At 38.8% G+C, this 21,962-nt stretch overlaps 1 protein-coding gene and 1 long non-coding RNA gene across 3 annotated transcripts in view; both read left to right on the top strand.

The window, feature by feature from the left end:
* The window catches only part of FOXK2 (forkhead box K2), a 30,341-nt gene that overhangs the window by 429 nt on the left and 7,950 nt on the right, over positions 1–21,962 (top strand). For both annotated transcript variants that reach the window (XM_083490716.1, XM_083490715.1), the window contains exons 2-3: positions 14,475–14,669; positions 20,540–20,687. In XM_083490716.1, the coding sequence (XP_083346842.1) occupies positions 14,475–14,669; positions 20,540–20,687 (343 nt within the window). The remainder of the gene's footprint in view (positions 1–14,474; positions 14,670–20,539; positions 20,688–21,962) is intronic.
* LOC310700831 lies at positions 5–14,136 on the top strand. The gene is made up of 2 exons (XR_014522863.1): positions 5–13,824; positions 13,962–14,136. It is a non-coding gene; the product is annotated as an uncharacterized lncRNA (long non-coding RNA).

The following is a 21,962-nucleotide window of genomic DNA, read 5'->3' as shown; positions in this document are numbered from 1 at the left end:
AAGTGCGGAGCGGAGAGGGAGGGACGACCGGGCGGTGCGTGCGAAGTGGACGGGTGGAAGGAACACGCGCTCCGGCGCCACTGTGACCTCCTTTTCTTTTCTTCTCTCTCTTTCTCCCCCCCCCCTTCCCCGTTCCCGGTGTGTCAGTCAGGGGGGCGTGAGAGAGGCGGGTTCAGGCCTCTCCGCCAGGCGCTCCGGAGGAAAGGGAGGGACGGCACCACGCCTTAAGGCTCTTTCTGGCCGCGGCACCCGGGCAAGGAGGCTTGAAGGGTGTCTGCAGCAAAGGAGCAGCAGCCGCACCTGAGCCCGGTTTCTTTTCTGCCCGGCTGGCGTGGGCAGCGCGCGTGGTCGCTCGCCCGGTTTCCTAGCGCTTTTTGGAGCCGTGATGATTTATATATATACCCCAGCACCCCCCTCCACCACCGGGCGGTGTATTTATTTGGATGTAACTCGTGTTGGTTCGAGGCTTAAGTCGTAAAGGCTGCACAGCCTTCGACCAAATAACCCCTTTTGCCCGCAACGTTGATCGGGGCGAGAGCCTCCTTTCAAGCCACGCACATCTGTCATCTTATCGATTTGTATTTCCCCCGATGCTACAGGAGGCTCCGTGTCTTCCAAGGGGAAAAGGAAGCACTACAGACCTCCATTCCGTGCTCTGAACAAGAATGCCTCGTGATACAAAAGCCTTGTGGCTAAAATGTCACTCCGGGGTTTAAAAATAATAATAATAATTCAGAAAGTGTGGTATGGTTTAGAAATGTGCTGCTTTGAAATGATATCGATTAGGAAATATTAATGGAACACCCTTTTTGAAACACAATCGCTTTCGGAGGTATTTAAATAATACTGCTTGTTAACCAATTTTCTAAATAAAAAAAAGCCCCAGCAACACTTGTTTTAAGTCAGCTCTTTTTAGGCACTTCAATACTTTTTACCATTGCTTAGTTATGTTTCTGTGTATAATGCTGTATTGTCAATACAGTTAAATGACTTGTTTGACCTCTGTCAACCGTGACTTCCATTCATACTGTTGGCAACGATATAGAAAAGCAAAGCAAATAGTCTGCTTTGCCTTGTTGAGTTATTTTGTTGAAACTGAAAGGAATCTGTTAGGAAGGCACAAATACATTGTTTTTAACCATGGTTGTGCTTCATGTACTTAATATACTGTAATGTAAAAGAAAAATCAGTTTTATAATGAGTGATGGGAGCAGGTAACTTTTAATTTTAAAATTTGAAATGATACTTTCTCCTCCAATCCACACCTGATGATTTGTCACTGTGAATCTGAATATTCATTTGTGAGGAAAATTCTCTTAAGCATTACATTTGTGAACTTGGTCTGTTCATTGTGATGATTTTGAGAGAATACTTTATTTAATTTTGTAGCTTAATGGGTTGTAATAGTTTTCAGAAGACCTTACAAATCTAGGAATATAGGAAGTCAGGTAACACGTGGTTTGAAATAAGACTGCTCTGTGTTTACATCTGTTATTGTTGTCATGATTTCCTTCAGTGCATTATATGCACAAATAGCAAGCCCCCCCCCCCCAAATTTGGGAAAGTTCAAAGTCATTAAATAGTTAAATCACCCTCAAGGAAAAAAAATGCTGTTTAAAATGTTAATTTCAGGATGTAGCTAGCTGTGTTAGTGACATGTCACAGCATTCCAATCTGTGGTGTGTCTGAGAATGGTGTAACATCACCTACACTGAGTTACCATCTGCAAAAGAATTTTTGAAATAATATGCAAATATTAAGACTGATTCCGTTTTAAGCAGCACACTGATAATGCTATATTTATGTGAAATAACTAGTTATTAACTTATAATGTGTAATTATGTGGAATTTACAGCTGATTTTATTGTCAATAGTTTATTTGAGATTTTCATCTTTCTTTCTTTCTTTAACTCCCTCCACCCCAATAAACTTGATTCCAAATGTATTTAATTGGATACAAGCCTTGGTGATTTCAGTCAAAATTTCAAGTAGATGGACTTAGAATTAAAATCAAGGTCTGGTCCAGTAACCTGGTGTGTGATTAGTTATGTTCATCTTGAACAGCTCAGCCTGTGTGCAATTTCCTTGTTTGATCCTTTCATCACTTTTAAGCAGTTTTCTAGCATCTTTCTGTTACTCATAGTGGATTGAGGGCAATAGGCAAAACAATAAAACATTGAAAGTCTCTTATGTGGTACTGGACAGACTTGTAGAATATTGTAAATAATAAGAGATCTTAATCTTGTTTAACTTCAGAATGAGTGCTTAGGTAATCTTGAGATCTGCTTACCAAGGGACCTGGAGTGAAATTCCACCCCACTGAAGTCAGTTAGGAGCTTTGCCAGGGTTTCATCAGTGGTGTTTACTTAGACTTTGAAAAAGCCTGTTTAGCTATGAGTAGTTAGTCCAGCTTTCATTTAGGCTCAACAGCTTTTAATGCCTTTATATCCTGATGCTGAAAAAGAGTGTGCTTACAAATATTGGTGGTTTGATCAAAACTTATTTTCATTTCAGTAGGAAAGTTAAGCTCATGTTTCAGCTTGTAGAATCAAATCCTTTTATAATGTGAAGGCATATAAAGAAACCTTGAATTCTGTTGCCAAGAAATAAGTTTTTTACAAAGTTGTATGACATAGATCTTGTTTAAATCTAATAATCATTGGTTTAAAAACTATGAAAATGGAGCTTGAATAGCTTAGCTGTGCAAGAGTTCCAAATTATGTTTTGTAGCTTGCTTCTTACCATGTTTACTTAGAAATAACTCCTGGATTTTAATTCTCATTACTTCTAGTCATACAGCTCATTTTGCAACTTGTGCACAGTGCAAAGCAATGTTTTACATTAGTGTACTACGCACTTGAAGTCTCTTTGTAGACAAGCAATCCTGCTTTGAGATTCAGTTTAAAGGGACACATTGTAAATTTATTGTGAACTAGGGAGCTTTAAGTTAGCTTGTAGATTTTTCATATGTTACGTATCTGAAATTCACATTAACCTTCTGTGTTACATTCCATGTTTGGGGGTTTTTATTTTTTTGTTGTTCCACCAATCCTCCTTTTTTCTTGGGAGTTTTTGGTCTGACACTCAGAGATTTGACCTTAATTAATGTTATGGTTGTCCCACACCCTAAAGAAGGTATAGTAAAAATCTATTTTGTGACATATTGGTTAGCATATTGGGCTAACTCAGTTGCTTTTGCTCTTTATAGTAAAAATACTTATTTTCAAATGTGTATGCTACCAATGAGTAGCCTGGAATTGTTCTATCTGCCGGAATACTAGCAGAAATTGATAATGGAGATAGTTAGCTGTGAGTTACATGTATCCTTATCGTGGTTACATAGCAGGTTTTGTTTATCTTAAACAGAACATTTTGATTCAGACTGTAACTGTAGTTGTTTTACACACAAGCCGTGGTGTTTATCTTGCTTAGTGTTTGTGTTTTGAGGAAGCAGTTTGTATACTGGCAAATCCCCAATCTGACAAATCCCTATTGCAAATTGAGGTGTTTTCCCTCCTCCTGTTTGGATACCTTAGAAACCCAGTATTGGCCACTTAAAATATTTTTTAAAATTTGCTCAGATTAATTTTTCATAGCAGTTAAATCAGCTTAGAAATAATAAAATTTTAAAACACAGCTTGGGGTGTCTTCATTCTAGGTTTTGAAACTATAGTTTAAAACAGAGAAAGATGGAAGCCTTCTTTCAATCCATATACATATCTAAAATGTGTAAGTATTGAGAGGTATGGTAAGTAGTTGTTGACTGCACAGCAAAAGTTAAGGTGGAGGCCTTGCAGTTAATAGGTATACACATTGATCACTTTTCTATTTATAAATGAATTGTTTAAAGTTGTATCCTTTATTGCTCAAGTGGCCAACCTGTGGCTCAAGTAGCAGACATCTGCACACCTGGACAGGAGCAGAAAGATTGCAAGTGTGATTATGCCATATGCACTCCAGCCAGCTTCCTCTTTGCAACAGTTTCTCTGTAGTTTAGAATCAAAATTATATTGGAGTCCAGGAGAACTGCATCTATTCATTAGTGTGTAATAGAGTAGCACTCTCTTATACTGTGAACTGGACTTTTAGACACACTTGCTCCAAAGGTTGGCCATCACTGCTTTGAGCATTAGTAATAAAAACATGAATGATTGATATCTATTGACTGCTGTAGAATTAACATTAGATAGAGATTGGGATCTCAAGTTGCAACATGGCGGACAGCACTTCTGCTTCCCCTCAATTTTTGTCAGTTCCAGAGGCTTCCCCAGTGCTTAGGAGTGGATTTTCAGATGGTTACAAAGCTGTGGTCCAAGTCAGACTATATATACTGTTCATTGAGAAAAGGAATAGGCACAATTGCCAGTGAATCACTAATAAATCTTACTATACTGTGGCAGATTTTTAAAATTTGGTTCCTTCTGAGATAAGATTTGTTTTGGTTCAACATAGGTAGTATGAACAGAGAATTCTAATCTTGTGATATAGTAAGCCATAGAACCTCTAGGAGGGATTGCTTAAGAATTTGAAGAAAGGTTCAATTTACTACTTGTCTTGGGGTCAAACCACCTGTTAAATGGGAAATCCATGTCTGATTTATTAAATGTTTTTAAAAATGAAATGAAGCTGCAGGGAGCTTCTAATTTGCCCCCAACTCCTATTGGATAAACAGCAGTGATGGGTTTAGGAGTGGGTATTATGAGAAAATTACAAAGGGAAGATTTAAACACCCCTTTGAAAGAACACACATGCTACTCTATACAAAATGAGCTTACAACTACATTTCAGTTAAAAAAGAAAAATCAATCGCAAAAATCCAGTATAAATGTGTAGCTTGACTCTTAACAAATACAATGTAGGATTCCCAAAGAGTAGTACATCAATAAGTTTCTAATACAGGAGAACAGAAACCTTTATCATGCTGAAAACAGAAACAGCTGGTGATAGCCTCTTGCTCTTGAACATTAGACACTTACAGAAGGCAAGAGATCTGATCTAAACCCATTAGTGAATACTCTGTTTAAAACACTAGGCATCAGTTTTGTTCCCAAGACAGAACAGCATGTGTAGAACAGCATTGGTGTTCAACTGCTATAAACAAGATCAAAAACTTGTAACAGACTATGAATCCCATGGAATAACTTCTGCTGTGCATCAACTAAAATGTAGTTACTAAATAGTAAAAAAAATGCTTTTACTATTTGACATCTGGCACAATTCATAGGAGATGCTTGCTGGTTAATACATTGCCATTGCATGTATTCTACAAACTGCAATAACTGACTTCTGTGCCCTTTCATATGCCACTTACATTCTAAGCATATGAAGAATACCGGTAGATTTGACTTCAAGGGTGTGCTATAATCAATCTGAGTCCAGTGGATTTCAGTTCAAGAGTATTTTCCTAATGGTAACTGAACAAGTTTCTTTTAAACAGTTTTAAACAGTTCCTCAGAAGAAACTGCTTTAGTTGTTCTAAGGTAAAGCTCTTCTGACTTAAAATGCATTGGGCATCATTGTGCACCTTGAGGTCTTTTCTTCTCTTGGTTTCCTGTTCTGGTGCCTCCCTGTCTTTCTTCCTTTTGGTTTATTTAGTTTTTCATTCACAGTATAGTTTAAACCTCTATTTACTTTCTTTCTTATACAATATATCAATCTGTTATCGGGATCCAGAAGACTCATTTTCAGCTTCTAGCTATAAACAAATATTATGAGCTTCCAATTTTCAAAGACATGGTAAATTGGGACCCCACAATATTAATTTAAATTCCTTATTGTGCTATCAGAGAGCCCTGGAGGAGAAAACAAAAGAGATGCATTGGTGAAGCACTGAGTTCTAACAGGAAAGAAAATAAAACAGAAAACAAAAGATACCTAGTTGAAATATTACATAGTAAATATTGGAATGGAAGGGACCCAATGTATCCCAGTAGCCTAACAGAGTCCCACCCGCTCAAAAAGTATTATAAATAAGAAACCAGTGTTACAGGGTTGCACTATAAGAGTGTTAACTAAGTCATGATGAAGGCAGCATGGATTGTAAAGTGATTCAGGTTTTGCTAAGATGTTTTGCAAATATTTCAAAGTGCTGCTGGGGTTCACATCAACCCTATTAACATACAAGGGTGGAGGATAAGCTACAGACGATCACCTTACTTAATCTATTGTGGGTAATGACTGAGGCTACTAACGCTGGATCGGTGTCATAAAACAAAATTGGGGCAACAAAAGCAGCAGCAGGAAGTGTTACTAAAAGGAGGAACTTGGATTTTTGTTGATGCTTGTAGCTGGATCCTGAAAATTATAGGAGAGGTTACATGATGGCAGCCTTCACTGTAGCTCTGCCCATTGCACTATGTCACATAGCATGAGCAGAAATTTTCTGTTAAATACAATAAATAGCATTGGCAACTATAGTCCCACTTAGTTTTGCAGACACTTTCATGGATGTGTTTGTGTTGTTTCTGGTAAACAGAAACTTTGTAAACAGAGCTTGTAAACAAGCATGAGTGATAATATAGTGGCAGCATACTTCTTTTCTCTTTCCATCAAATTAATTTTTCTCTCCAGTTACTCTTTAGATTGGTGGGGATATACCTGTTGACTTTAGTTTTGCTGGGCTTGCCTCTCTGTCTTGGAATGACTTGCAGCATTGCATGGGAGGAGTAGACATTGACATTCACATAATAATCAGTAGATGACACACAGACTGCATAGTGAATGAAGAGATAATAATTATTAAGCTATTTTTGTAGTCATTGTAGTTTCCCTGCAAAGAAGAAAATAGTGATTCTGGTTTGGGGGTGATTTTGAAAGGAGAAGCTGTTGAATCTGCATCTTATCTCAACATTCCTTATGCAGTCCTGGGTTTCTGTTTATAGATAGCATGCTATAAAGGTAAAGGTAGGTATTGCTACTTGCTATCAACTCTGTGAATACTATAACAAAAATGTAGACACAATTTTTATTTCCCTATTTGCATTTATATATCACCAAACTTCCATGCAGGCACTGACCTTAGCTTCAGCTAGGTACTGGCCTCACATGTCTTCAGACCATACTTTGCGGACTTCTCCCTAACGTGTTTGCTTCTGTATGTCTTGAAATCTATAGTTTCAGTTGTGTGAAAGCAACAACATTCTGATGATCACATACTGAATTTTGCAAATTCAAAGAGCAGTTTGCTTTGTGGAATGCAAGTCTGTTTAAGCTTGTTTCAATAATCCAAGAAACTATGTAGCATGATCCTAAGCATCTTGATTCAGAAACAAAGTCCCACTGAGTTCAATGAAGCCACATTTACATTTCTTTCCTCCAGAAAAACTGTTATGTTTATGTTTTTAAAAAGAAATCCATTTCTTTTTTCAGACTGTCAGTTTGGAAATTTGGGATACAATGTTATGGTGTTTCTATTCCTATCTGAACAGCTAGTTCTAGAAAGTGGGGCTGGGGTGCTACAGCTTGGTTCAAGGACATTTATGTTATAGGGTCCTGCAGGGTTCCATCTTGTCCCACATGCTGTTTTATATATTAAGTGCCATCAATAAGTGAGTGAAACCCAGCACTACTTTCATTTTCAGCTGATTCAAGGAAGGCAATGTAAGTATCAGATCAGCATCTGGGTTTGATTATAGACTGAATGAGAGTCAATAAACAATCTCGGAGGAATTCAATGTTGTTTGCCAAGTGGAACAATCCCCCCCCCCCATTTGTTGTTCTCCTGACCCCAAGAGCTGGTTTTGGGGTCTTGCGGGGGAGGGGGAAGCCTCATTGCTTTACTGGTACTCATTGTGCTGGCTGAAACTATCACAACTAATATGGTCCTCAGTCTAGAGCAGATGGAGGTGCTGTTGGTAGGTGATTCATTTGTCCAGTTTAGTGATGTAGAAACTGTTCTGGGTGAACTTTCCCTTCTTCTGAAAGAGCAGGTTTGTGTTCTGGTCCTCCATCCAGCTTTGTAACTGGAGAGGCAGGGGCACAGAGTGCCTTACACAAGTTTGAATTCTTCCTGTACAGAGGGAATCTAGCTCAGTTAACTATGCCTGGCAACCTCCTGGTTAGACTATCACAATGCATTATACATAACATTGACTTTGAAGAGAATTCAGAAACTGCTGTTAGAGCAAAATACTACTATGAGAGTGCTAACTGAAAACCAGGTGTTGGGGCTGAAACCTTGTTGATGCTGAGACATATATCTGGTTCCCTGTCCTCACTGGACATGAGTCAAAGTACAGATGCTTACCTTTATTCAATATGAGCATGCTCATGCCTTAAGGTCATCATTAAGGTCCTTTTTGGGGTAGTTCTGCTGTCACTGATGCAGTAGGTGGCAACTGGAGAATGGGTTACTTTTGTGCCCTGTTCAATGAATCACACCTCCAGGGAAGCTTGACTTGTGCCTATCTTCAATTGGAGCAAAGGCCCTTTTGTTTTCCTGAGTGTTTAAATATCATTTTAATTTTGTTTATTTGCCTACTGTGTCTGGATTTTTATGGTGCTGTCCCTGGTTGTTTGCTTTTATTAGCTTATTAGGCTTTGTCTGAACCCAGACAAATTTTGGTTAATTTTAACTATAATCTCTTGGAACTGAACCCTACATAAGATGTCCATCTGTATTTCTTAACAGAATGTAGATGGTGTCACTGATTTTTTTCTTTAAAAAAATAACAATTGATTTCCTCATTTGTTTCAACAAGTTGTCATTAAGATAAATGTAAGCACTGTTTACTTGAAATTTCGAATTTTTTTTGCTAAGTAATTTTACATTCTCTACTTGGATTCTCATGTTAAACCTTGGATAGTTCTCCAGTGAGTACCTTGTACCTCTCTAACATAAATAAGTTAGATACATACAACCCCCTTTTCTGGGGCAGCCTAAAGCTTGGCTCATTGACTGTACTGTATGCTTGATTAACATTAACCATAAGTGCTTAGATTCTAGCACACCAATCCTTCGTATAGACAGCAGTTTGAGGTACTGAATGTAAGTCTTTGTACCATCTTAGAGGTACAAAGCTGCCATTTCAGCAAGGTAGGACTTTATCCTTTGCCAGCCACACTTCCAGTCAGCTGCATTTTGCCATTGCCACACTAGCAGCACACTTGCTGGTGAGGAGGTCTAGCAGGGAAGGAAGCAGGTTCTTGTGCTTTGGTTGATATTATCTGCCTCATAAAGCAGTGATTCTCCCAATGTGGGCTTGGCCTGGAAAAGGTGTCAAGACATGGGTGGATTTTTATGTTTGATGTTATATTGTGTTTTTATATTAGATGGAAGGTGGCCAGGGTGGTTGGGACAACCCAGTCAGATGGGCAGGGTACAAGCTATTAGTATTAGTATTATTGGTATTATTAATGCTAGAAGAGCTTTTAGAGGATTCTCCCTGGATTTGTGAGGATGGCTGCTTCTCCTCCGACTGCTTTGATGACCTGCTTTGTTCTAATGGTGTTCTATATATGGTTTTAGGACAGAGATAGCCAGTGCGGTGCATTCCAGATATTGTAGACTACAGTAGTCATAATCTCTTACCATTTGTGCCATGTAGCTGTGGCTGATGGGAGTTGGAGTCCAAAACTTTTGGAGGGCACCACATTGCCTGTTCCTGTTTTAGGAAATATCAGATATGGCTTGCTATCTTTTCTAATGCTAGTAATCAGTTAGTTCCGCAGTCCGCAGATTTTTGTGAACACCAGCAAGTTGCATGTACATTACTGTATGCAAGGATCTCCGCACACCCAGCTGTGGAACAGACTTAATAATGCTGGATTTGGGGTGAGGGTAGAATACAGAATAAGCTCATGAAGGTGGCATAAGCTCAAGGTTTGGGAGACTCTGGCATAGGACTTGAGAGGCTATTGAAAATGAGTGGTTCGTCTGCTCTTATTGTCAGGCATTAATCAGATTTCAGTGGGACAGGTTTTAAGTATAGTATGTCAAAGTAGCAAATCTGCAGGGAAATGTCCAAAATGATGTGCTTAGAAAACTGTTGAAAAGTAGATGCTCTTAATAGTTAATCTGAAGAATGCTTAGGTGCACTGCTTCATGGGTTGTTAAGTTTAAGTGATATGCTGATCTTGTTGGACCATATGCTGACTGGGCTTGTCTAGGAGAGTGTGGAACTAAAAGGTTACAGATTAATTAGGCCATAACCTGTGCTGTATATTGCTGAAAACAACACTGCTTTGTTGTTATGTTGGCTACTGCAGCAGCTTGCATCATTCATAGATTCCTCCTCCTTCAGAAGTAAGAGTGCATACAATGTACAATTCCATGAATTGAACAGTGTGTTTGTTTGATTTGATATATCTTGTTTTGTAGTAAGAAAAGGCTCTCAAAATGGCTTGCATAAGAATTGCTCAATATAGTCACATTATAGAATCACAGTATTTTGAAGTATAGTCCAGATTTTTAATTTTATTGTTCCCTTCAGAAGCTACAGTAAGCATGTCTAAATAAAACATTGGGCTAGATGGAATTAGCATCAAGAGTTAGAACAGATGAGCCTACCAGTCTTTGGCTTCTTATGTTCCCATTTTATACATGCATTGGAAGTTGGATGGGGAGAATTATGTTTGGTCTGCATTTCAGAGTGAACCAGCCTATTTTGCCATTCTTTCACTGATACATGAATCAGAACATTGCATACTTTGCCATATTTTGCAGTGCAGTTTTGGTTCAGAAAAATTCAGAAGAATGGACTTATGATTGAATACATATGAAAGTGATACTGACTGGAAAAAGACTGATCTTTCAATCACTAATTGAAAGGCGCTCAAGGCAGGCATCCAAAACTAAGCAGGTCTGGATCTGGCTGGTGGCTGGATGCGAGACCATTTGAAATCTGATGTGTTCATTATTTTTTAATTATTATTTATTTCATTTGTGAACACTTCCCATGACACACCCCAAAACAATTTACAATACAATAAAAACATGTGGAGCAATGTATAAAACACACCAGAACAGTTACATGTATAAAACTTTTATTATAAAACTTTTATAATAAAAGCAATTAAAACCGCATATATATAAACAATTTAAAGCACCAGCAGATACATAAAAGCAATTTACGTCCAATACGGGCAGAACCTGGCAGCAGCAGAAGCTGGGAGAGAGACATGCTTGATTTCTGCTAGAATCCAAGCCTGTGACTATGGGAGAAACAATAAATTTTGGGGTGTTGTTAATGCTGTAAGCCTCTCCAGCTTATGTTCAGGTTGCATATATGTGTAAATAAACCAAATACCCTAAAGACACCGCAGTCTCTGCTGTCTCTTATTTCCAGGAAACCAAGCCTTGGGTAACCTGGAATCTCTTACTGCTTGAAAATTAGGGCAGTGTATAATAGTATTTCCTTCTTCTTCATTTTCACGTATCTATATGGGTGGTTGGTTGGTTGGTTGTACATTGCTTTGAGATGCCTTTGGCAAGAAATAGTGGCTGATCACTATTTTTTTAAAAGATAAAATACAGATACCAAAAGGAAAAAAGTCTTCTCTCAGATGACTTTTTGACTAATGAATGCCTTGTATGTATGTCATACATGGAAAAAAGGTGGGATATAAATAATGTACTCTCCAAATCACAGTAAACACAGCCACATTATCTCAGTATATAGCCTTAATTTTGTGTTCAGGTGAAGATGCCAAGTTATATGCACCCTTCATACTCCTAAAAACATCTGGCTTGTTGTCTTCTTTTTGGTATGAGAACTTTTCTGACAGAAAAAAGTGTTTATCCAGAAATTTAGTCAAAACTTACAAGTGGCTGCTTGAAATGTATGCTGTTGAATGGTGTGATGTGGGCTAAATGTTACTACACCAAAGAGACGCCTACCTGCTTGCATATGAATGAAAAGTTGGGTAAATGTCTAATAGAAGGGCACAGCTTTTTGTTTGTTGACCTTCTCACATGGAAACATAGATACTTACAGTGGTTATAGAATAGAAAATCCTTTTCTGCTTACAATATGAATTAATTTAACAGCAGGAAATAATAATAAACTGAAAGGGGGAAAGTTGGCTTGATTTTGAAGCAACTGTTCTATTACTTCAAAGTGGCGTAAGTTGTTTAAGATGCTGAAATAGCCATTTATAAATCTGAAGCAAGTGTAGACATGCAGTCTTCTTCCAGACAAATTATATTCATTCATGTTCTTAAGGTTGAAGATGAAATTTAGAGACCACACAACCAGCCTGTGTTTAGCTTTTGTGTTGAAAGATGCCAAATACTTAAAAGTGCAGCATTTCCATAGGCAGAGTTTCTTTTGTACTCGCAGACGATGGAGCCTCAAATTCCAGAGGCATTACATGGGTAGTTTTAATGAATTAGTGTCTGGTTTTCCTGCAGCTGATGTGACAAGCAGCTTTATAAGCTGCTTCCCATCGATCCCTGCTTTCCAGCTCTTTTGTGTCTTCTGCTTGGAGGAAAACGATGAAGAGCTTGGTTTCTACAGTAACTACTGCCTGCAGGCAGATTTCTTTCAGGGTTCCTTTCAGTCTGTGCAAGGATGCTGTGTTTGGTTTCTTTAGAGCTCTTTTCTTTGGTAGCCTTGGAGGTTTAAATTTTATATGGTTTAATGTTGCAAAGTATGGTAGGATTTGTAATTGCAAGTGAAGTATGTTTTCCAGAAGTGGCTTCAATTGGTGTTAGTTGCTGTTGGCCTGAAATTATTTTTATTGAAAAATTGGTATAAGCTAAACTTGTGGGGTGTCAATGCTTGTAAAAATAAATACATATAGTGTAGGGAGGAAATTTGGTCCAGTCTATGGAGGAGTTGGTTGTCCATCTTATTTTCAGTCTAAATAAGAACTCTGTTGGATCACTCCAACTCTCCATCTAGTCCAGCATTCTGCTTCCAGAGGCCAGATGTTTCTAGGAAGCTCACAGTTAGGGCGTCAGTTAGGGCTACCCTTCCCTGCTGCCTGTCCTCAACATCTGGTATAGTGCCTCTGAACCTGAGTCCATTTGCTTGTCATAGAATCATAGAATTGTAGAGTTGGAAGTGACCCTGAGGGTCATCTAGCCCAACCCCCTGCAATGCAGGAATCTCAACACATGGTCCCCCATCCCATTTGAAACCATTCACAACTCTGCTGGCTTTGCAAATGTGCTAGCAGCTTTATTGTTGCACCACTAGGAAAATATAGCTAATATCTTTTTATAGACTTCACTTCCACGATTTTGTCTTAATTCCCTTTTAAAGCCATCTGACACAGTATTACCATTGCCGTAGTTAAGCACTGTGAAAAGCACTGTCATCCATCTTGAACCTACCCTGATTCACTGAGTAACCCAGAGTTCTAGTACTATGAGAAGGAGATTTTTTGGGGGGGTGGGTATGCTTTTCATTATTTGTTACCTTCGTAGGTGTTCCAATCACTGGATTGTTTTGGTTTCTGATTTCTGTACCTTTGTAACTGTGTAATATATATTGGAGATATCCTTTGAAATATTCAGATAAGAAAGCTATTTTGTGTGAATGTGTATGTATTTATATTATTGACTAATGTGGATAACAGTTAATTATAACTTTAACAAACTAGGCCTATGTCCCTGAAAGAGCAGATTTCAAAATGTATCAGGAATAAAGAACACAGCATTTCTATAGTTATTTCTTCCTCCACCCCATGACATTCAACTGTTTGAAGCAGCCCCTGGTTGTCAGAGTTATCTCAGCTGAACAAGTTGGTTGGAATCCTGCCATACTGTAGGATCACAACTTGCACACATTTAACTTGCACAATCACAGTTCTATGCGCTTGGCAGCTGGCCAGCTGATATCACACAAATTAAATGCATGTGAGGCGGAGAGTTTAAAAGCTGTTTGCTTGCTGAATTTTCCTGCATGGAAAAAGCTTTTAATTTCTCAACCTTAGACTCTGGGAAACTCTTGTGTGGGCTATGGATGCTTTTGCAATATCTCAGGTGACCTTGTGAGATCTCACATTGGCTCTGGCAGGTAAGATTTTTCATGTAGAAGTGGTTCTAGGGGGTTGTTCTGACTAGATGTGATTTCAGTTTTACACACTACCCCTCCACCCAGAATATAACATGCACATCCGAAGACGCTATGTACTGCATTTTGAAATTTTCTCCAGAAACTAGAGAAAAGAAACTAAAAAAAGAAAGAAAAAGAACAGTTCTTGAGGTTTTTAATGTATGCCCTTTTATGAAGTATGGATCGTTTCCTAACCAATTTTAGGTCAGTGTGTAGGACTAAGGCTTTTGATTCAAACCTAGCTTTTCATGATACTATGCTATTTCTGTGAATGCTAGTTTTGGTCTTTATATGTGTGTTCAGTTCTCTGTGTTAAGACTTTTTAAAAACTGCAAATAGTAATTGCTCGTTTTGTAACCTGAAATAACACTTTACAATTAACATTTTATTAGAGTAAAGTAATACTGATGAAATTATGCAAATAAAAATTTATACTCTTCCAATTAATAAGTGCATTTTGTTTTTATTTTGCAGATGTACATTCAGGTTTCCCAGCACAAACATCAAGATAACATTTACAGCTTTATCCAATGAAAAAAGAGAAAAACAGGAGTCCCCGCAGTCCCCAGTGAAACCTGTGCAACCCCAGATCTCTCCCCTAACAATAAACATTCCAGACAACATGGCTCACCTGATCAGCCCTCTCCCTTCTCCCACAGGAACCATCAGGTATTTAGACATTGTGATACTGCATGCACAATTAATATAGGACCACAGAATTTAATACGAAGTAATACATCACTTGAAGTTTTCATTTGTGCAATAAAACCTGGAGCTCAGCTCAACTTGGGAATAAACTGTAGACTTGCACGTTCTCTTCAGCCACCTAATTGTGCTGGTCTTACTTGAATTTACAGTACTATGGATCACTCAAGGCCAAATTAGAGGTGATGGTTTCAGACACATATTTTTCATTGTGGGTTTGCCCCAATTATATATAAAGTAGGTAAGAGAGGATGCCCTTTGCTTACCTTGATAGTACGCCCATGGGGCAAGACAGTACCATGGAAAGCTCCAAGCGAGCAAACTAACTACAAAAGCTAGGATTGAACTAAATCCTTTTATGTCTGCAGATCAGCTTCCAAAGCACTTTCTCTTCCTTAAGGTGTAGAAGACCGTAAAGCAGCAGAACTCTTAGCTTGAAGCCCAGCATTCTTCCTTCTCCACTCATAACACTTTTCTCTGGGCTAACTGCCTGTAGTGATGGGTGTGCCAACATGGTGATTCGGGTTCCTGTCATGAAGAGAGTTACTTCCTTGGGTGGGTTCAGGCTTTTGAGTTTCAGGCTCTGGAGGATCCAAGCCAAGTATTTCTGGTTCAAGGGTGCCAGATCTAAACCACTGTGGCCTGGGCCAGTCTCCAGCACCTTTACTTTTGGTGCTGCTAGTTTGATGGATTAGGAAGACGCTAACAAGAGTGTGGGTGCTGACAGATGGTTCAATTTTAAGAGGAAGAGAGGCATTCTGGTGAGTGGTCTGAATACCTTCTAGGATCACTTAACTTCCTGCAGCCACTACCCTCCAGTGCTTTTCCTCCCAGCCAGGCTTGCTTCTGCTACTGGAGCCTGGCTGAGAGAACAATTGGAATGGTTGAGAGCAGGGAGTTTTAACAGTGGAAGTGGAAGGAAGGTTCTGCAGTTCCCACTCACATGCCCCCTTTGCTCCTAAACTACATGATTGGGGAAAATCTGCATGTAAAAGGAGAGGTCTGTTGCTGTTGTGTCTAGTTTGGCTTTCAATATGTGAGTGTTTAGAAATTGTCAGACTTGGAACATTTTGTGAACCAATGATTCATACCTGCTGGGATTCCTGGGAACATTAGATTGAGTTTAAGAACCATGATAAATGTTGACTATGTAGTAACCTAATAGCTGGTTTTATATGGGTGGTGGGCATGCTCAAAGTCACTTAACAACATGGACCATCTCTCTAATAAGCCATCTTTATTATGAATTCAGTTAAGCAATTACATGAGTCAAACAATACAACTGAACTTCTCCGTCTTCCCTGTACCCCCAAATCTACTCTGGAGATTTGAGGGGGAAGCACATGGGGGAGGAACGGAAGGGAAATTCCACTGTGTCATTCTGTTTAAGCAGTGACTTAGTTGGATGCAATGCAATGCTGTGTTTTATGGTTACACTTTCAAAAAGAAAATACTAAAATCAAAAGTATTAGATTAAGAAAAGTATTAGTTCCAGCTTGCATGTCCTTCTTGTTTTTGTTCTGTGGGATTTCTCAGTGTCCCTGACCCTCAGTGCCTTCTCCAGTTGGAGGTTGGGTTGGGATGTGGGAAAATGTCTGCCACATCCCTGCCCTGGGTAAGTTTTGAGACCCTAAAGTAGGAGAAGGGGATGAGATGGCAGAGGACTCTGGTTCCTTGCAAGAGCTGAAAGTGATCGCTTGTATGGTCTTGATCCTTTGTGAGCGTTCACTTGGAACACTTGCAAAGAATTGATCTCTTTTGGGGAGAAAAGTTGGGTATACAGGCATTTCTAATTGCAATTTAACTAAATCATTTTTACCAAGGATGCAAAGGAAATTTGGATGTCATTTGCAAAATATTTTAAGCAGCTAGAATGTGCAGAGTACATTTAAGAATATTTAAGTTGGTTTTGCACCACAAAGGTGGCAAAACTGTGAATTAAGCTGAGACTTTGGAATCATGATTTGTGTGTAGTAGTATGTTCAGTGAAAAATGTGTGTGGTTGATTTTAACTCAGACTGCCGTGTCTACAAGTATTGAATCAAAATGCTTCTGTAGATCTATTACAGTTGTCTTTGTGTTGCCTAGAGTATGTGGGCTGTATCCAATGAAGTCATTGACTTTAAAGGATCATCCCTGTTCATGCAGTAGAATTTCCCCCTGCCTTGCCTTTCCCCATGTGCTCCTGTGCACCCCACATACCTTTTCTGGGTTTCTTCCCAATCCTCCAGAGCAGATTGTAGGGAGGAGAGGGAGGACTTTTCAACTTTATAGCATTAAAAATAGTATTCGAAATAACTTCGAAAACATTACAAGGCTTTTCAGCTTTACATCACTAAAAATAACAGTCATGGCTGCTTTGAAATTTTTTTAGGAAAGGCACTACATTATAAATGCTGAAATCTAAAGAATTGTCCATGCAGCATTCTGTGCACATGCTGTGACTTTGGTGTGTGTTCCCAACTCCTCTTCCTACCACAATCTCTCATCACTGCCCTGCCTCCGAAAAAGCTACTCCTGGAGGTCATGGGGAGCTGGAGTGGCAGTGAGGTTCTGTAGCTAAAATGAGAATCACACAGTGTGGTTGCATACAGGCACCCTGGAGTTTTATTTTAAATTACATTTTTGTGCATGTGTTATTTTTGGGAAATTATAATACATTACACATTTTATTCCAGTTGCTTTGTCAAAATAAAGCATGTCCAGCAGCTTCTGAGGCACATAAATATAAAATCACATTGGTTGATTCTTGGTATCAAAACAAACATTCGTCCATGCAAATTCTTTCCTATCAGAACAAAACATAAACAACATATCTCAAGAGAAGCAATTGTGACCATATAATCTTTCTCAAGGGAGAACTGACTAGAACTTCTGTGTGTTACCCTGCACATTTATATGAACAAGGTAAAAGGAAGACCCAGAGATGCAAATATTTTTCATGGAACTTTCCCCCCAATGTTGATACCAAACTTCTGTGTTTAAAGACTCAAAATGCATTAATTATGAGAGATCAAGGGTAAATCAGGCTTTTAAGATTCCTCCTTACAGCATCTTCACAGTACTGATTGGAGCTGCATAAATTATTGACTCCAACTATATTACCAGATAAGATCTATATTAAAAACTAAGCTAAATTGTCGAAGGTAAGTTTAAATTGGCTGACTAAAATGTGCCCTTATTAAATGGGCAGCACATGTAAAAATAATAATTATATATAAGTACTTTTTTAAAAAAACCACCTACACATGGCAGGCACCATCTTAGAAAAAGCATTCATTTTCTTTGTTTAACATAAAAAGAATTACCGTAATATTCTAAGACATTATCTTCTATGACATGCACATGTATCATCAAATGACCTTTTGTTCTCTTCAAAACTATTTGTTGTCATAGACAAATTTAATTAATTTAAAATCGCATGCTGTTAATTTCCTTTTAATTGGGTGGAGGCCCTATTGAGAACCTGTAGGCAAGGGTCAAAATATATATAAATCCCTGCTCCTTTTGCACACAGGAACTTTTAAGCTTTCCACTCCATTAAGTGTCAGCCTCCACCCAGAAAATCCCATCCAAAGGCTGAAGATCCTTTGGAGCAGAATCTCACGAGGGACTGTTGTCAACGGAGATACTGCTTTTCCCCCTGCACATGAAAGGAAGCTCTTTCCACTCACACATGTAGATAGTGTGTTTGGATCTCACCATAGTGTTTGCTGAAAATTAAATGGAAGATGGAGCCATTATGTGGGCTTATTCTCCATCTAATAGGTGGGTTGGCAATAGTTGATTGTTGTCTGGATAGTGATCCTGTTCAGGGGTGGGTGTGTCTTTGTCATGCAGGTGCTTTTCTAAAGCTGATTTGTTTATCAGTTGTACATTTTAGAAGCTATATAGTCAACATTTTGAATGCTTTTAAAAAATTAAGTTCATTCTGAAAACTTCCACAAATAAAGTTGATAGGTATTCAGTTTGAAATGCTGAAATAGGCCTATAAGCCAGTACTATTGTGGGCATGCAGCAAAACAGACTTCGAGAGTCAGTGTGGTGTAGTGTTTAAGAGCGGTAGTCTCGTAATCTGGGGAACTGGGTTCGCGTCTCCGCTCCTCCACATGCAGCTGTTGGGTGACCTTGGGCTAGTCACACTTCTTTGAAGTCTCTCAGCCCCACTCACCTCATAGAGTGTTTGTTGTGGGGGAGGAAGGGAAAGGAGAATGTTAGCCGCTTTGAGACTCCTTAAAGGGAGTGAAAGGCAGGATATCAAATCCAAACTCTTCTTCTTCTTTTTCTTAACAACCGTATCTCAGGAGTCAGTTGGTTCCCTTTTCTCCACAGGTTGATCTTTCGTCTCTGTTGTATTATCTGATCTAACAAAGTTTTTGGTATTGTTCATTGTGAAGAATAAACAAATTATATGTTTACTTATATCATCCTTTTTTGAAATCTTTTGGATTGGTTTACTGCCCTTCTCACCATTGCCCACTATATCCTGAAGAGGATTTAGATCATTGTAGTGTTTCTTTTGTAACTGGTGTGCATTACTGGTGTTCCTCAGCTACCTCAAATCTAATCTACTGAAGATAGGGATATGCACCTAAAACAATTCTTTGCATTCCTAAAGTTACCATCCTGAATGTAGTTCCTCATTTGATCTGACTATAGTCACTGGACACATGTGAGAGATTTGCCTATGCGTACAGATATCTATTCCAAACTAATATGTGACAGTTGGCACCTATATGCAACCACTTCCATATTTAACAAGCAATCCTGGCATCTAGCAAGATTGCCAGATTGCAGCCTGGAGACTCTTCTGTCTCTTTACAGTCTTGCAGTCATGCAGGAGGATGCAGCTGTGGCATTAAAAACCAGCATTTGGACCACTTTACTGCTAAAACAATAATTACCTCCCTCCCTCAACCTGTCAAGCCTCCCATGTGCTGTTGGAAGATGTTGCTTGAAGACCTCGCAGCTTCCAAGTTGAAACGAAGGCTGGCTGCTCTTCACACTTGCTAGAGGGCAGCACCACATTTTTTGAAAAACTAGGTAGAATCAAACATTTCTTGACCTTAAGAGGGATTGTTTTCTCTATATTGAGAGCATGTGAGATTTCTGCCAATATGTTAACATTTTCCTAATCTAATAGTAACAGGAAAGTAAAGCCTGCTTCTTTCCATATGTCACTCACTACTGCCTTCATTGGTGAGTGACCCCTCTCTTTTCCCCTCAAAAAGAGCATTCAGATTTGTGATGTAACCACTGTTTACATGGAGTATTTTCATCAAGGCGTCAGTGAATTGGCAAATTTAGCCTCCATATCTTTTCCCAAGCTCTACGTCCTATAAAAGAAACTGGATTTGACAGTGTGATCTTTTTACCCAGGCTTTGTCAAGGCTCTTTGTCTCACCACATTGAATTTTGTACTCCATGTGTTTCAACTGAGCAGTTTCTTGTCCTACTTGTGTAGTTCTACATTTTGAGATGCCACATCCTTGTTTAAGGCTTGTCCATCCATTTTCATATATACTGTTGTAGACACAAGTAAAGCACTAGACTCTGAAGGACAGTTTTCTAAAAATGTTTACATGTAAGTTCCATTCCGTTAGAGAAACATCACATTCATAAAATAGCGGTGAATGTTATCTTTATGAAAGAGATCCCAGTGATCCCTTCCCCCATAACTACTAAAGTTCACAATGCTGAGAGACTTATAAGGGTTCTTGTGGAAATGATTGAGGTTCTTAATTGCATGATTTATTTTGTAACCAGGGGTGTTTGATATTTTTAATTTGTGGGTGGATATACTCTGTAATGGATATACTCTTCCTATTCTACAGTGCTGCAAATTCCTGCCCATCTAGCCCTCGTGGTGCAGGTTCTTCAGGGTACAAAATGGGCCGTGTAATACCATCTGACCTACATCTAGTGGCTGACAATTCACAGTCAGAAAATGACAAAGAAGCATCTGGTGGAGATAGCCCAAAGGTAAGTTTGATTGGAATCAATATTGTAACATTGATTCTTGAGTTCTGTGTTACACTAATGGAAATGTATTGGTTGGAAAAAGCAAAAGTAGCAATAATAACTATATGTGGTTTAGTAGTTTGAAATAGAAAACAACATGTATCCTGTATATCTGTGCTGTATTTAGTTTGGATGCTACAGAATGCTGTGAAAGTATCATAAAGCTAGAAGATTATACTTTTACAATTTTCTTTTTTGTTAAGTGATTTTCTAAAATATCTTTCCAATTATATCCATTCTGTGTGTTGGAATATTGAAAATGCTAAAGCCTATAAAAGTTAGTTTCAAAAAGGAAAGGCATCAAATATGCAACCACAGAGTCAAAGGCAATGTAGGCAATGTAGTCCAACTCTCTGCTTGATGCAAGAAATCCAGAGCTAGAACATCCTCAACAGATGGCTGTCTAGCTTTTGCTTGGAGACCTTCAGTGAAGAAAAGCCCACTACCCCTCCTAGATCTGCCCACTTGGAGCAATAGAGAGCAAGTCATTGTCCTCTTCTGTGTGACAGCCATTCAGGTATCTGAATGAGTGCTATCTTGTTACCCCTCAGTCCTCTCTTTTCCAGTCTAATCATGCCAAGTTCTTTCAACCTTTCTTTATAATAATAGGACTTGTTTTCCAAAGCAGCAGCTGTATTTGTTGCCTTCCTCTGAACTCATTCCAATATGTCTATATATCATGGGAAGTCACTGTTCTGAGCACTTCTGTACTGGATCATTCATTCATTCATATTTTGTTCGTTTTAAAAACATCTCAGTACACCATAGTAATGTAGTTTAAAGTTGTGGGTGCTGTATTGACAAGCTTGAGTGTGTGCACGCTAATGGAATTTTGATGTCTGGAAACCATCCTATGAGGAATGCTTGAAAGAGCTGGATCTGTTTAGCCAAGAAAAGAGAAGATAGCAGTTTTCAATATTTGAAGGACCGTCATGCAGAAGATGGGGCAGACCTGTTCTCTGTTGCTCTAGAGGGCACTACTGTAAACGATCGATGGAAACTGCAGGGAAGTAGAATGCAGTCTGCTAAACATTGCAGAAACTTTCTACTGGCGAGTACTATCTGATCATGGAATATAACTGTCTGAAGAGGGCTTTTATTTGCAGGAGGTTTTTAAGCAGAGACTTGATGGTCAGCTGTCAGCTATGCTATAATGTAGTTTTATCCTACGTTGAGTGGGGGGCTGACTTCCAGTGTATCTTCCAGTTTTGTTATTAATATGGATATGGTGTTCCA

This window comes from Podarcis liolepis (assembly GCF_965112155.1).
Source record: "Podarcis liolepis genome assembly, chromosome: 2".
NCBI lineage: Eukaryota > Metazoa > Chordata > Lepidosauria > Squamata > Lacertidae > Podarcis > Podarcis liolepis.
This window is presented reverse-complemented; position numbering and strand designations above follow the sequence as displayed.